Source organism: Phalacrocorax aristotelis, chromosome 12 (assembly GCF_949628215.1).
Source record: "Phalacrocorax aristotelis chromosome 12, bGulAri2.1, whole genome shotgun sequence".
Taxonomy (NCBI): domain Eukaryota; kingdom Metazoa; phylum Chordata; class Aves; order Suliformes; family Phalacrocoracidae; genus Phalacrocorax; species Phalacrocorax aristotelis.
The window spans coordinates 747,235-762,337 of record NC_134287.1 but is presented as its reverse complement, the minus strand read 5'-3'; the positions used below and the strand labels follow the sequence as shown (position 1 = coordinate 762,337).

At 48.7% G+C, this 15,103-nt stretch overlaps 2 protein-coding genes across 14 annotated transcripts in view; one reads left to right on the top strand and one right to left on the bottom strand.

Moving 5' to 3' along the window:
- TLL2 (tolloid like 2) overlaps positions 1-7,553 on the top strand; it is a 106,340-nt gene extending 98,787 nt beyond the window's left edge. For 3 of the 13 annotated variants that reach the window (XM_075107774.1, XM_075107765.1, XM_075107760.1), the window contains 4 exons: positions 2,997-4,681; positions 4,942-5,058; positions 6,110-6,223; positions 6,663-7,553. The gene's annotated coding sequence lies outside the window, so the exon portion shown is untranslated. The remainder of the gene's footprint in view (positions 1-2,996; positions 4,682-4,941; positions 5,059-6,109; positions 6,224-6,662) is intronic. The other 10 variants (XM_075107772.1, XM_075107768.1, XM_075107770.1 and 7 more) reach the window with 9 other exon arrangements.
- Positions 7,554-8,446: 893 nt separating this feature from the next.
- LOC142063719 (cytochrome P450 2C9-like) lies at positions 8,447-14,671 on the bottom strand. The gene is made up of 9 exons (XM_075107775.1): positions 14,449-14,671; positions 13,942-14,104; positions 13,345-13,494; positions 12,882-13,042; positions 12,312-12,488; positions 11,645-11,786; positions 11,020-11,207; positions 9,704-9,845; positions 8,447-9,022 (listed from the first exon to the last, which is right to left on the bottom strand). The coding sequence occupies exons 1-9, from the start codon at positions 14,626-14,628 to the stop codon at positions 8,841-8,843; spliced, it is 1,485 nt and encodes a 494-aa protein (XP_074963876.1). The 5' UTR covers positions 14,629-14,671; the 3' UTR covers positions 8,447-8,840.
- Between the last annotated feature and the right edge of the window lie 432 nt (positions 14,672-15,103).

Below are 15,103 nucleotides of genomic sequence, written 5' to 3'. Positions count from 1 at the left end.
GAGTACAGCACAAAGTTACTTGTTAACAGCATATAAACAGAAATAGATTGGTGGCTTTGGCCTCTCTGTTGATCTTTCACTTCCCCATATTGATCCCCTTGGGATTTCCCTTTGTTTCTCTCTTCCACGGCCCTACCCAGTGACCAGCACATACACTGTCCCAGCTCCATCCAGGAGCTGGCCAGGTGCTACCCCCGGCGCTGTGTAGGCTCCAGGAGGGGAGGCAGTTCAGGGATGTTCAGAGATGACCGTGAACAAGCAGTTTGGGCAAGTGTGAGAACAGCTAGCGGAAAGGGAGTAAAGCAGTTATTTTTCCCTCAGCTGCAGTATAAGGCCTTCTCTCACCCAGGATGTGCTCTTGGCAGACAGTAGCTGCTGTAGTTAATGCTGCTGGGAAATCTGCCTGACTCAGATCAGGGTCACCGATACTCAGAGCCCTGTAAACATCATTCTGGAGTAGTCAGGGCAATCTATGAGCAAAAGCAGGGGCAGTTTAGGCATAGACATCTCACAATATTGAATTACATACACTTCAAAATTTCAGAGCAGTGATCAAGAGTTTTAATCAGGAGGATTAGAAGTGCCCTCCGCTTCTTTTATTTGAACTAAATTTGAAGTCAGTAGTAATTGACAGCCTTGTCTCTCCTGATGTGGCTAGCATCAAAACCTGCATACTGATCCATGTTTGCAAATGACTTGAGACAGTGGCTTTAAAACTTTGTACAGCTGAGAGAAACAGCCTACTTCTCAGTGTCTTGGTAGAATTTTCTGTATTTGCTTCATAGCAGTTTAGACACTTTGGTTTCCAAATACAAAAGTCTTAATAAGATAACCTGAAACCCTCACTTTGTAAGTAAAGGCAGCTCAGAGGAGAGCACAAATGCCCAGTGCCCTGCAAATCACCTGTTAGAGATTAAATTGCAGAAACAGGCTTTTTCTTTAAATAAGGGCTTACTTCATACAGTCTGCCTACTAGTGTCCCACCTTAAAAAGCTAAGTATTTAACCCTGGTCTGGAACTGTGATTGAATAAGCTAGGAAAAACATTTCTACTCAAATCAAGAGCTACCAGTAAGGTTATGACCTATTCCTGGCTGGCAACTTAAACTTGTAAATAGTCAGCTGCACACACAAATAGAGTTTCACAAATAACTTGAGCACAGAAAGGTGACCGTATGTAAATGTACTCTTTATGTGGCTCCTTCTATTCAGACTATCATTTAACCTGCGTGCACAGTCCTGGAAATTATAATGAAGTCTGTTAAGTGCGCTGTCTTTAACTAAGAAGGAGGAAATAAACTAAATCTACAGCTTCAGAGAAGAGGCAGGTATGAAAATCCAAAACAAACATTAACAGGTCAGCTGTTCACAAAGGCGTGTTTCAGTGACAAAGTTCAAGGAAGGCACATTAGAAAATTTGGGTGAGAAATGTTTCTGCCGTATCTCACTCCCAGCTGGCAGCCTGGATGCAGCAATACCTGGACGTCTAAGGGGTTTGGAAGAGATCCTTTTCACTTGGTGACTGGTTGCTAGCTGTGTCTGCATGCTCAGGCATTTCTCAACATCTGTGGTCCCCTAAGCTGACCCGTTCAAAGGTTACACTTATGGTACAATGTCCACAGCTTGCGTGTAAAGGCCATGCTTCTAAACAGGCCTCCACTGGAGCCCATAATGGGAGGACGACTTCCAGACTTTTCAGTAACTCATTCCCTCTTTGACTTTGCTGTGGACGATGCACCTCAACGCCCAGTGATGTGCCCTGCTCCTAGGCTGCGGGACTTAGGCTGAGGCAAGTCTCTCATAGCTTGCTTGCGTTCTGAGCCGTCCTTCTCCATAATATGCAGCATCCAGATTTTTACTGGAAAGCTTTCACTGCACTGAGCTCCCTGTTCTGAAGGAACCAGGCCCTACTTGGTGAATGGCTGCAGAGCTTCCTGCAGTCAGAAAAGGACAACTTTCTGCTAGCTTTTTGTGGACGCAAAGCAAACCTCTCTTTCACCCTTTCCCTGTTACCTTCCAGAGCTCCAGGGTTTCAGTTCCAAGGAAGGCCTCAGCAGCTTTGCTCTTTCACTCCAGTTTACTTAATTTTCACATGTTTCTGGCACTGGCTAGGGTTCAGGAATAATGCTGAACCTAACTGTCTTAAAAGAGCTGTGTCATGCAGATATGCCCCTGGGTTATAGTGAAGGAGAGGTTCCTGTACTGCTTGTCCTGATACACCCCCCCGAAGCTAAGCCTCTCTGAAGTACCATTCCCAACACCGTCACTAGCACCAGTCCCTGCAGGCAGCTGCCCACAGAGCTTACTGTGTAACGGATCCGCTACAGCTTCTAGCAGCAGAGCTGCAACAGCAAGAGAGGTTAAGAGCAGTTTTCAACAGTCTTCAAACCTCTTTCTGCATTCCTCCGGATAGCAGTCTCTATATCCCAGCAGATAGACAGACAGCACATCTAGAGGAGCCTCTTCTGAATACCTCCCTTTCTATGAGTGGAAACAATTTAGTTAGGAATGACTTACTGTGTTTCTATTATTTTCAGCTGCCCTTGAATCAAAAGGAGCAGGTGCATGTGATTAGTTTGGGGCTCAAAGGCTGCAGGTGCAAGTCCCTCTGCTATTTTACAAGCTGCCACTCTAATTCACCTCCTAAGCCATAGTGGGGTTAAACAGCCTTACCCTTTCTCACTGGGGAGCTGTCAGGGTAAACACATTAAATGATGAGGCCCTGACTACTCAGAGGCCCTACATGGTATAAACAATTCAGGCAAACCAGTTCGTGTCACCTTTCTTCAGGACGGTATGGGTTTTGTTTTCTCTGGAGGAACTACCATGCCTTCCCTGTTCAGCTCAAATTAGCATGTTCTCATGCCATCATTTCCAGTCACTTCAGAAGCGCTTCACTCCCACATCAGGCCAGGGGCATCTCCCAGTTGCTAATATGCAGTTCTGGTTTTCTTAGGTGGTGGTTGTTTTGATTTTTTTTTTTTTATTTCTCTGCAGGAGACAACCACCTCTTTCTCACTGTTTTACAACACAACTGTATATTCAGTAAGTACACTGCATAGGATGGAGGTCAGCTGACTACTCACCATCATGTTCTCTGTAGGAGCTGGGGGGGTGGCATTCTGGAAGAGAAATTGCTGCTTTTATGGGTGAGTGTTGATTTGGATCTTCTGATAGACTGTCCTAATGCCACTGATGTTATACTGTAGCAGTAAAGACAGGTGAGAGGCGTAAAGTACCCAGATTCCTGCGTTTGTGCCTGTTTTGCTGTTTATTTAGAAACGAGCAGCTCCAAGGAGAGGTGAGTTTGCTGAGCCTGTAATGCAGCTGAACTTCCTTCATCCTTCTTTCACCAAAGGGCATGTGAATGTTGTTTCAGATTTCATTTCTGTTCTCTCCTGGTGAGAGAGGGGGTAAAGAGGGGAGCAGGCCATGAGCCATCACAGCAGTTACCAGAGGGTCCTTCACATGTCCTGCCACTCAATTAAGATATGCATCACTGCTGATTCTTTGCTAAAAGACATGGGGTTCTTCCCTCTTCCCACAAAAAGTTGTGGGCGTGCAAAGATCTGGGCTTTCTAGTCCTACCTTTGCACTTGCTGTACTATGAAATATAATCTCTGTTCTGACACAGAGACCCTTTCTGGTTTTGCATCTTCCCAGCCAAGGATCAGTTGCATTTTCCTGCTGAATTATAGTCCTCGAGGACAATTGGTCCAGCCACAACCTGTCTTAGAATGGGGAGGGGCAATTTTTCTGGCGACTGAGTTACTGAAAGATGGATGTGAGGATTGATCATGGCTGTTCTTGACTACAGAGAACATGTGTTAGGTGCAGGGGCCAGAGGAGACCTGGCTGACGTGTGCCCTTTGAGGAGGCACATATGGCTCTGAGCTGTACCCAGAGGCTGCTCCCCACGGCTCTCTGGGGTGTGTGCTGGGTCCTGTGGCCCTCAGCTGGAGCAACCTCAGCTTGAGATGGTGGGTCAGCCTGGCAGAGGGGACGACAGGAGAGGCACCTCCATCATCACTGCCTATGTGATGGACTTCCTTGCTGGAGCTGGCTGGTCCTTTGGAGCTGGGTGTGACATTTAGCAATGGATAGAAAAAGACAGATGGTTTTGGTTTGGGGTACAGCACGCTTGCCATTGCACGCGCTGCGTATGTTGCCTCTGCGAGCCAAGGCACCAACTGATCCTCCAGGCAAGGCCGGGCAGCCAGCGGCCTCTAGTAGTGTGGCAAAGACAGAGCGCGGAGTGTTGCAAAAGCACGCCTCTTCTTGGGACTTCCCACTCCCTTTGTGCTGCTTTTCCTTCTGAACCCAGCTTTCTCTGGCATATATGTGTGCTTATCTCTTGTGTGTGCTTTTTTCCAGCCTCAATCCTCTTCTTGAGGAAAAACATATTTTCCTTCCATTCAGTCAGAGCCATCGCTGGAAGGAGCAGAGTTCGGGTTCTTGCTTATGACTGGCAAGTACAGGCTGTGACCGCGGAGTGCAGCTGGGTGCTCCGTGTGTTACCGACCACATGCTGCTGTTGAAGTCTTGCAACCGCTCGCTTTACCTCTTTCCTTGCTTGCTTTGTATGAAACACTTTTTTTGTAAATCTTCTATAACCGTCTTATTTCTAGACTTCTGCACATACATCTGGAAGCACAGCTGTCCAGGCAGATTGTTCTTCTGGGGTAAGAGTTTGTTTCATTATCTAATCCAATTGATCGTGTGGAACGTTTTCCCTCTGAAATCAAAACTCTGCTTCCCCTGCCCATCTCAGCATGCAGCACAGCTGGGCTGGACACCACTGTTTTGATCTGGGGCTGTGGTTTTGTTCCTTGCGTTGGCTTTTCTTGCTGTGGTATGGTAGCCACTTGCTCAGCTGCTAAGCACAGAGTTAACGGATCCCACTGCATGAGTTTGCCCTGACTTGTCTGTCTTTGTGAGTTAGTATGAGCCTTGGGTGGCCAGAGTAGCCGCAGGGATACCCAGCTTCCTGGTCTTGGTCCTTGCAGTCATCTTGGCGGTGGTCTGTGTTCTCCAGTGGAAGAACTACAGCTGGAATCAGGTGACTACCTTCCATCTCCTGGGTGCCTTGCTATTTCCTAGCCTAGGCCTCCACATCGGAAACCTGATTCAACACCTTCTGAAGCTCTTGGGAAGTTCAAGACCACATCCCTAGGCACTCAGACGTTCTCTATTCTGTCCCTCAAAGGCTGGACCTCAGCTTAGGAGTTGCAGTTTCATAAGGATAAAAGGGAAATTCATATGAAAATTCTGAAGGGGCACCTCCAGGTGATCTGTTAACTAGCAGGAAATTTAAAAAAAAAAAATCTATCGCCACTCTTTTTCAGTGGCTTCCCCTGCCATTTCCCACAGCAAATCAGTCATTTAGGGATCCTCTCACTCCACAATGGTGTTCCTTAGCTGCAGAAATACTGCCAAGGTGATTCATAGTATGTATAGTTTGGTCACCTTTTTTTCTGTGTTCCAGCCCTTGGGGTGGGTGGGTCTTCACACCTTGCCTACCTTCTCACTGCTGGGGTAGAGTCAGGAGTTTCTGCAGCATCACACTTCCTTCCTCTGAGGTGAAAAAGCACCCGCACCACCAAAGAGAGAGTCAACCTGCCATGGAGGAAGAAAGCCACAAAGCATTCTGGCAGCCAGACATTGACAGGCTACCTAAACAGGCCCTTGCCCGGCCACTTTACTGATGTTTTTAACCAGCCTTAGAACTTGCATGGAACTTTATGTGTCCTTACTTCAGAAAGTAAGTTGTAACAGTACTGAGGGAGGTGATTTCCCTGTAGTTGTTGTTGGTAAACCTCTATTCTTTTTCCCCTGGATGTAAATGTGGAAGTGAGGGGTTTGCCCTATGTTAAAGGGCCAGACAAATTTTGGATATTCTAGTAAAGGCTCAGGCTTTGAGGTTTCCCCTCTGTAAGGTCACTCACATGGGCAGGCACTGTGGGCTCTATGATTGTTCAAAATGAAAGAGTGTTTTGGCATCCAGCTTAAAGTATGTTGGATATTATCCCTGATATTGTCCCCTATGTGGTTATTTATCCCCTGAGTATGTCCTGAGAACATTTTCTCACTGCCCTGTGCTTCTTATGCAGTTGTTTGTAGATAGATGTTGTTTGCCACTGTTTTGTTCATTGCTTCAGACAAATCAACATCCTGATGGACAGGAAGAACATTAATATGAATCGTTCCCTCCCAGACCTCCAGACGTAAGTCATCTGTTAACTGATTCTCAACGTATCACACATGCCGCTGAGCAAGTTACTAAACGCAGACCTGGCTTTAAGGGTAGCCCTAGGCTAACGGAGCGCTCACAGTAAGCTCCCTCCCCACGCTTGCCTGGGGCTCCTGCGTGATTGCTGTTTCTGGTTGTGTGTCTGTCCATCTGATGCAGTCCCAGATGAGAGCATAGCAATGGTTTGACATTGGTTTAGAGTACACAGGCATTAGAGCTGCATCCGGCACAGGCAGAAATGGAGGGAGAAGGAGGGATGAACCTGACATGAGCAAATATGACATTTTGTTCAAAATACTGCCAAACATCTCCAAAAAGAGGCGGGAGTTCTTGCATGCTGTATTCTCTGCAGTACTCACAGCACCTCTGAGTACCTTGTGACAGCTGTCACAGAAATTATCTTTTGCTTCTAGGACTTTTATATGACTATGATGCAGGGGACAACAAATATCTATCTAAATGAAGATCCAGACAAACTCCACAAACCAGGTATCCAAAGCCCATGAGGATGAAGAAACCCAGAAAAGTGCCATCTGTGGTGGAATCCATTTATGAAAACCATCCACTCCTATCACTGAAAGAAAAGCACCAAATAGTGGCTGGGGCCAGAAATAACAGACACAATCCTTTTCCTGGACACCAGGGGTCACACGGTTGCAGTTTATGAACAAGAGAGTTTTCCCTTTGTGCATACATTAAATTCTACAGAGGACAGGACAAAGAGACTTTGGGTAGGGACAGAACTTGTTTGCAAAGATGCCTCTCAGATGCGGAAGCAAAAGGGGATTCTCCTGGAGTACCCAAGCGCTGTGGGAGAGACGGTGTCATGGTTTTAGCTGGGATAGAGTTAATTTTCTTCACTGTAGCTGGCACAGTGCTGTGCTTTGGATTTAGTTATGAAAATAATGTCAATAACACACCGATGTTTTAGTTGTTGCTGGGCAGTGCTTGTACCAGTCAAGGACTTCTCCAGCTTCCCATGCTCTGCCGGGAGCACAAGCAGCTGGGAGGGGAGGGGGCACAGCTAAGACAGCCGATCCAAACCGGCCAAAGGGATATTCCATATCACATGACGTCATGCCCAGTATATTAAATGGGGGAAGTTGGCCAGGGGGAAGCAGCGATCACGGCTTGGGGACTGGCAGCGTTGGTCGGTGGGTGGTGAGCGGTTGTATTACTTGTTTGTTTTTTTCCTCTGTCCCCAGGTTTCATCTCTCTCACTCTCTCTCTCATTATTTTTCTTTTCATTATATTATTGTTATTATTACTATTTTATTTTAATTTTTAGACCGTTCTTATCTCAACCCATGGGTTTTCTTACTTTCGCTCTTCTGATTCTCTCCCCCATCCCACTGGGATGGGGGGAGTGAGTGAGCAGCTGTGTGGTTAGCTCAGCCAGTAACTGGAGCTAAACCATGACAGATGGTTTTGCTGTCCTAAATATAAGTTAATTCATTTTAATAGAGAACATCTAAATCCTTGCAGCGATATTGATGGTAGGAAAGAGCAGCCAGAGAGCCGGTTGGTGTCCCTGTCACTCAGGTGCCCGAACTCCTCGCAACAGCCTGCAAAGACAGGGATGCACTCTTCAATTAGCAGAAGGAATCCAGATCGTGAGATGAAGTGATATGCCCAAGAAAACTGGAAGGAGAATGCAACTCCAGCTGCAGAACTGTGGCTGAGCAGCCACAATGACAGGCAGGGTTGTGCTGGCAAATGCCTCAGGGAGAGCAGAAGGCCTGGGGGAGATGGTGGGAAGAGGACAGAGAGAAGCGATAGGGAAGGTGCTCCCAGCTTGTGGGAAGGCTAGGCCACAGAGTACCCAAGAAGTGAGGGGAGCCCCCAGCAGCAGCCAGAAGTCCCACTGAGGGCATGAAAGCAGCCGGAGCTTCTGCCTCTGAGCTGGGGCAGGGAGTGCTCTCCTTCAGGAGGCATGCTGCAGCTGTCCTTTGTCCAGCTGTGGGCAGCAGGACTGGCAGCCCCAAGAATGGCAGATAGAGCTGCTGGTAGCCCCCAGGCCACAGAACCCCCTTCCCTTCCCGCACCATGAGCCTTCCCACCTTGTGTTGTGCTGCGACTGGCCAGTGGGTCCAGTGGCTGAAGCAGGCACAACCCTTGCCACAGGAGGGACAGCCCTTCCCGCAGGGCGCTGGCCACAGGTGCTGCCCCAACCCAAAGAAAATAACTGCTCAAATCCTCATAAATATGTTTTTCTTTATTGGGTTGTTAATGTACACACATGCAGCACTGTCCGTCTGCAAAGCATGCTGCTCTTGATGGGACACGTGCTGCAGGAGAAGCAGGTCACGGGCAGCCGTGGGAGCCCTGTTTGTGAGCTGTCTGACGCGGCCGCTGCGCTCAATGAGCCCGTGTCAGTACAGCGGGCTGTAATGTTGCCCTGCCCTCCCTGTGATGTGCTGGTGCAGTTCTGGGAGGCTTTGAAGGTGTCTGCTCTGTGCACGCACCTGTGTTTGGCCTGCCTTCCTGGAGGCCTTGGGAAGGTGGGCCAATGCTCCTGCTGTTGGTTTCAGCAAGGGAGATAGAAAGGCGTTGCCAGGTTCAGGACACTGTGGAGAGAGTTTTTGTGCTTTTCAGCGGGGCAGAGCACAGAGCTGGTAGGCAGGAGGTACGTTGCCTGTCCCACTCAGTGTTGGGGTTATGTTGAGTTCCTGAGGATTGACAACAGGCTTCAAGGTAAAGTTCTGCAAGATGGTGGCCATGATCAGGAATATCTCCATGCGTGCCAGGCCCTCTCCAGGGCATATTCGCTTCCCTGGAAATAAAAACAGCAAAAAGCACTCGACACCTGTTTCCAAGTAGACCAGACCTTGTACAAAGGAGATGTGTTGCGCAGCTTTATTTACTAGAGAGAGCCAGAGCCGTGAGACGACTGTCAGGACTACTAAGGACATTTGCAAGAGAGGAGTTTGTTGGAGAAAGAACCTTGGCAGTTTGGTTGGGTGTGTGAAGGAAGAACAGGAGCAGGAGAAGTCTTAAATATGGAGGGGGCCTCAAAGGAGGCAAGATGAGAGAGCGAGCAAGGTGATGTAAAGCACAGATGAGAAAGCGGAGGGTTGGGGCTATTGGTCGGTGAGTGGTTGCATGTAGCCTGAGTGGTATTTAAGACGTGCTGGGGAAAAGTGGAGCTACTGCAGAAAGTCAGGCTGGTAAAGAATTACTTTGGTGGTTGTGTAGGAAGGTGATGGGTATTTTAGGAAGTGTCTGTGGGGCTCATTCACATCATTACATCAGCAACTCCTAGTAGGAGGTTTGAGAAGCCACCAGGCCAAACAAGATGGGAGATGCAGCTGGGGAAGGGAACAGCAGGGAGCAGTTACCCAGAGAGAAGTGAGCCCCAGGTATGCACCAGTGGGACCATGCTGGGAAGAGGAAGTGTGTGTTACAGGGAAAGGCAGGGTGGTCCCCAGAGGAAGAGAGTAAGCCTGTGCTTTACCTGCTGAGAAGGGCATGAAGAACTCACTCTTCCTAAAGGTGCCATTCTTGTTCAAGAAATGTCCAGGGTTGAACTCATTTGCATTCGGAAACTCTTTACTGTCATGGAGGACAGAACTGAGGATGGGAAAGATTGTGGTGCCCTGAGGTAACACAAGAGAAGAGCACAAAGGGGACGCAAGTTAGATCACTTAATCCAACTGCCTGCCAAGAGTGAGATACCCAACACAGCCCTACCAGTGCCTTTGGTTTCCCTTTGGGGACCCTTCCTTTCAGGAGGCAGCTTTAGGGAAGCCCTGCTAGAGGTCACAGCAGGGCCAGTTGTTCGCTGTTCTCCCTCTCACTTTCAGACCATTTATCCTCACCTTGCTCTGGTCATCTGGGGACACCCCACCTAATTCTTCTTCTTTCTTAGTGTTTCACAATAATGAACTTGTAGCTGCACTATGTTCCTCCTTCTCTGCGAGCCCCGAAAAGCAAAAACACACAAGGTTGTGGAATTGAAGCTCTCTTCCCCTTTCCAGAGAGTTTTATCCTGCCACAATCCTCTTCCTTCCCTCTTTCTGACCAGCCATTGATGGGGGGGGCGGAGGGAGGGGATGATAAATAATCCAGCAGTGATGATACAAGAGCCCTCTGCTGGAAGCTGAGCAGTTCCCTGGGTCCTGCCTTTTCATTTTACACAGGCAGCTGAAAATCAGAATGCCATCAGCCTGTGTGCTGCTGTTCCACCGCTGTACACTGTCACCCAGAAGAGCAGTGAGCATTGCTGCAGTGGGCCAGGCTGTGGATTCCTCTAGCCCATCAGCCTGCCTCTGGCAGTGGCCAGCAGCGACTGCCTCAAGAAGCATGTAAGAACATGGCAAACAGATTGCATTTGTTCCCTTGAATGCAAACATAGCTTCCAGCACTTTGTGGCTCAGGGGCTTTCTGTGCTCAATAACCACTGACTGACTTTGCTTCCAAGTACGTGCACAGGCTCTCCTGGATGGTGGTGAGCAGTTCATTGGCTTTGCTGCCTTTTGTGTGAGGAGTCACTGCTCTGTTTTTCTGTGATCCCACTGTGTTTCCACAGATAGGTAGAGCTGCAGAGCAAGTGAGCAAAGGTGTTGGGCAGAGTTACTGTTCCAGTCTTGGCCCGTGGAGCAGCAACAAGGGATTGCAAGTGAGCTACAGGAGCCTGAGGGTATAACCTTCATGAAGGGCTGGATGACAACGAAGTCAGGCCACAGCATTTCTTGCTTCTGGCTTGTAACTGACAGCCTAAGAGCAAATGTGCTGCCACCTTGTTGAACTTGAGGGAGCTGGCCCACTCACCTTGGGAATTACGTACTCTCTGAAGTAGGTGTCTTTGGTCACAGTGTGAGGGAGACCCACAGGGATGAGGGAGATGAAGCGCTGGATTTCATGGACCACCGCATCTGTGTAGGGCATCTGGGTCCGGTCAGCCACACAAGGTCTTCGTGATCGTCCTACTACCCAGTCAATCTCTTCTTGAACTTTCTCTGTCATGAGAGGCACAAACCATAAGATGGGTAAATAAAACCAGACCTACCTAAACAGGTTGCCCTAAGCTGTCCACAAATCACAGCTCACAGATGACAGGAGAACTGATGTTGGTCTTGGTGTTGACTATAGCACAGCTCCGCTTGTGGCCCATGAAAAGAATGTCCTCCTAGTGGCTTGCATAAAGAGGAGTACTGGCAGATAAAGATATGGACACAGCCAAGTCCCTGGCTGTGAGGGGAGTGCAGCTGAGGATGATGCCAGTGAAGCTGAGGGATCTCTAATGGCCACCCTGGAGAATAACAGACACTGCCTGTTTTTGTGTAAAATACGAGAGAGAGAGCGCGCGGGGAGAAAAGTTGGGAGAAGGATGTGGTGTTAGACGTGCACCCAGCCCAGGGGGATAGCTAGAGAGGAAGAGGTCACAGACTGGTACCTTGTATCTTTGGGTATTTAAGAAGAAGCAGAAGCCCGTATCTTATGGTGGTGCTAGTTGACTCAGTTCCGGCAATGAACAAGTCGAAGGTGCTGGTTATCAGGTTCTTCATGTGGAAACTGGAATTGGGATGTTCTTTCTCCTAGGGAAGAGGCTGGGCTGTTTCTCTGGCTGAGCTGAGAAAAGTGGCCCTTTCTTGTGTCATCCCAGGCCTTCCTTTTCACCTAGAGCTGACGCATTTCTCTGCTAAGGTGCAGCAGCCATCTGGAACATTGCAATGCTATCTTTGTACAGTAAGCTCAACCCCAGAGCAACCTTCTTTCAAGCTGTGCGCTGAATGGTATGTAGCTGCCTGTTTGCCCTTATTGTGCCACCTGCTTTCCAGTGAAAGAACTGCAAGATCAGACTGCAAATGTCTCCGTGTTTTGGTGAGAGCAGATGAAGGTCTTGCTGTCCAAGCAGCTGCAGGTAGTGGCTGGTGAGTGTGCAGACCCAGAGCTATAAGCCCTAGCACAGGCAATATCTGGGGTATTGTTGGTGTCTTCCCACTGCACAGCCCACCTGCCTGGGAAGGGGTCGTCCCCATGTCTGTGTTACTTAGGAGAGAGAAGGGGGCTCAACATAGGTGCATTTAAGGATGAGCTGGAGGTGTATGCTCTCTCTTTACCTCCTGCATTTTGCTGAGGAAGCAGTCAATGAAATCCTGAGGGGAGCTGGGATCCAGGGAGGCTTGGTGTATCTTTACCTCCTCTGACACAAAGGCTTTTAGAGCATCAAATTCGTCGAATATTTTGTTGTGTGGGCCAGGCAAGTAATCCAGGATCCTTGAGAACAGCTGGTAGAGCTGGAAGGAAAGAAACAGGAAGGTCCCTAGCATGACTGTTGCCCCATCCTTTGATATTAGCAAAAAGCCTAGGAAGGCCACAACCCTCTCAACTAAGCCAAGCAGAAGGTCTATGAGGCTGACGAGTCTGACAGGATGGTAGGGGCTTGCTTAGTAGTAGGAGGAACCTTAGAGGTGGAGAAGAAGAGTGTTCAGGACTAGGGGGAAGCTGCACTTAGCTGGCAACACCAACGCCATTGGTGAGGGTGCTTCTTGCTCTTGAATTAATTTCTTCCTGTGCAGCAGAGCATTGAGGGGGTCCTTGTTAGAAGACTGAAATGGGACTTCACTGGGAGGGAGGCCTCCTGCTTCCATGGGAGAATGTTGCCACTGTGAAATGGCTACTGAGTGTACCTGTCCCCAGTGGGAGTTCATCATCTCAAAGATGTTGTTCATGTTGTTCATCAGGGCCAGGAACTTCTTGTCTTTGTAGTCATATCGTTTTCCAAAGACGATGGAGCATATGACATTGGAGACAGCACAGCCCAGCATAAAGGTTGGGTCAAAAGGTGTTCCTGTGATTTCAGAAAAGTTACAAACTATTAAAAAAAACCCAAAACTGTGGCTATTTATGGCTACTGTGGGTAACCTGAGCTCTGGTTGTTAGTGGAAATATCAGATCCCAGTCTTTAAGCGATACAGAAGGTCCTCAAAAAAAGAACAGTACATGATCACAGAATTATTTACTGCTTTGTAACGAGGGGTAGCTGGTGCATGGACCAAACACATGGGAACCTCAATTCTATGCTAAAGATATGGGCTCCCTTAATATAGTCCCTTTTTGGCAAACACAAGCTATATTAAAAGTGGACAATACCCTTTGTTTTGTTGATCTCTTCCAGCAAGTACTCAGTTTCCTCCTGGATCCTCTCTTCAATGCTCCTCTTCCCCATTCCAAAGTTGCGCAGAGTGCTGAGAGCAAACCGCCGGACCTCTAACCACTCCTTGTTGTTGCTAAAAATAATCCCTGCAGAGGGAGAAGAAGTGGAAGGACTTGGTTTGGGAGTGCTGGGAGAGCACTGACATGGTAGTGTCACAGAGTCCTGGGGTTTGGAGGCAATCTCTGGAGGTCCTGTAGTCCAGCTGCCTGCTTTTGGCCTTCTCCACCACATACCCAACCTCCTTGTAAGCAATTAATCGCCTGTATCTGCCCATAATTTCCCTTGCTGCAGCTGGTGGCTGTCGCCCCTTGCCCTTCCACTGCTCATCGCCGACATCAATCTAGCTTCATTTCTCTGCTACCCTCTTTGGGTGGTGGAAGCCAGCAATTACTGGCCACTCTGCCTTCCCTTCTCCAGGTGGGATGCACCCACTCCCCGCAGTCTTCCCTCGCGCATGGTACGCTCCCCCTCTAATCCGCCAAAGCCACCCTCAGCCCTTCACTTCTCAGAAGGAGCTCAGTCAGCAAATATACCTAATCCATTGTTAGCCCTGTCTCCTATTGGCATGTGTCCTCTGGCAGCAAACTCATCTGCGCGATCAACCAAGGCTTCTTTCACAACATCATGTCCGTGCAGCACCACCACTGGGTCAGAGCCCAGGTGCACTGTGAACACTGGTCCATACTCTTCACTGAGCTGTCAAAATGCAAGGGAGAATATGGCCCTGGAGCAGATAGGGAGGAGGAATTGAGAGCGGCCTTGCTGCTGCATTCCGCTGCAGGCAGTGCAGTCTCACAGACCAGCAACGTAGAGATTTTGTCCTCTCGTGCTAAGTGTGGGTGTGGAGAGGGTTCCCAGCGATCAGGCCCTGAACAACAATGGCAGCAGCAGTGAGGAGTAGCAGCTGAGATCCCCATGGCTTTTCTGCTCCTCTGAGATTGCCGCTCATCAAGTTATGGCCACAGGTTGTCCCCATGCACAGGTCCCACACATTTCTCACCCCCAAAAGGAAGTAAGAGAGAAGAAGAAAGTGGCCTTACCTTCTGGAGGGTTTTGGCCAAGTGCTTTGGTTTCACCTGCAGCACGTTACCTAGGATGGGAAGGGGAGCTGGTCCTGGAGGCATCTTTCCCTTTCCAGACCTCCATCTCCATGCTGCAACAGAGAGCAGACAAGCAATGCAAACCAGGAGGACAACAGTGCCTGCTCCCAGGAGCTCCATTTGCTTCTGTGGCTCAGGAGGGAGTGACCTCGGCTGCCAGAGCCCGAGTTTATATACTGAAGGGGTATGTTAGCTATGTTAGCTCAACTGCAGAAGTCGGATCATGTGACTGAATTAGTCAATCATTTGTTAGACTGCCCTGTGTTATGAAACTAGGACATATCTCAGGGTTAACTGGTTATTGAAGACACGCCTCATTCCAAAAAGCTGCAGAAGCCAACAGAGGTTAAGAAATTTATAACGTGCCCCTAAAACTTGTTTCGTTTCACCTGAAGTTTGTTGTTAAAGAGAGCACACTAGGGGCACCCTCTTCTACTGAGGCGCTCCCAGAAATTCACGGTCACAAGAGCATCTTCCAAGTATATCAGTGTCACTTGGATTTTCCGTTCTTTGGTGTCGATTGTACAAGCTCTCAGTGGGGTAAGCCACCCTTGCGTGTTCCTGAAGTCTTCCTGACGTTATCAGCGGAGTTTGC

What these genes read in the sequence shown, in the direction of transcription:
- LOC142063719 (XM_075107775.1), bottom strand. Translation starts at nt 14,628, where the DNA reads ATGGAGCTCCTGGGAGCAGGCACTGTTGTCCTCCTGGTTTGCATTGCT. An exon ending in TGGCCAAAACCCTCCAGAAG is followed by an intron (nt 14,105 to 14,448) that starts GTAAGGCCACTT and finishes GCATTTTGACAG; the next exon opens with CTCAGTGAAGAGTATGGACC. An exon ending in TCCTCAGCAAAATGCAGGAG is followed by an intron (nt 11,787 to 12,311) that starts GTAAAGAGAGAG and finishes CCTCTTCCCTAG; the next exon opens with GAGAAAGAACATCCCAATTC.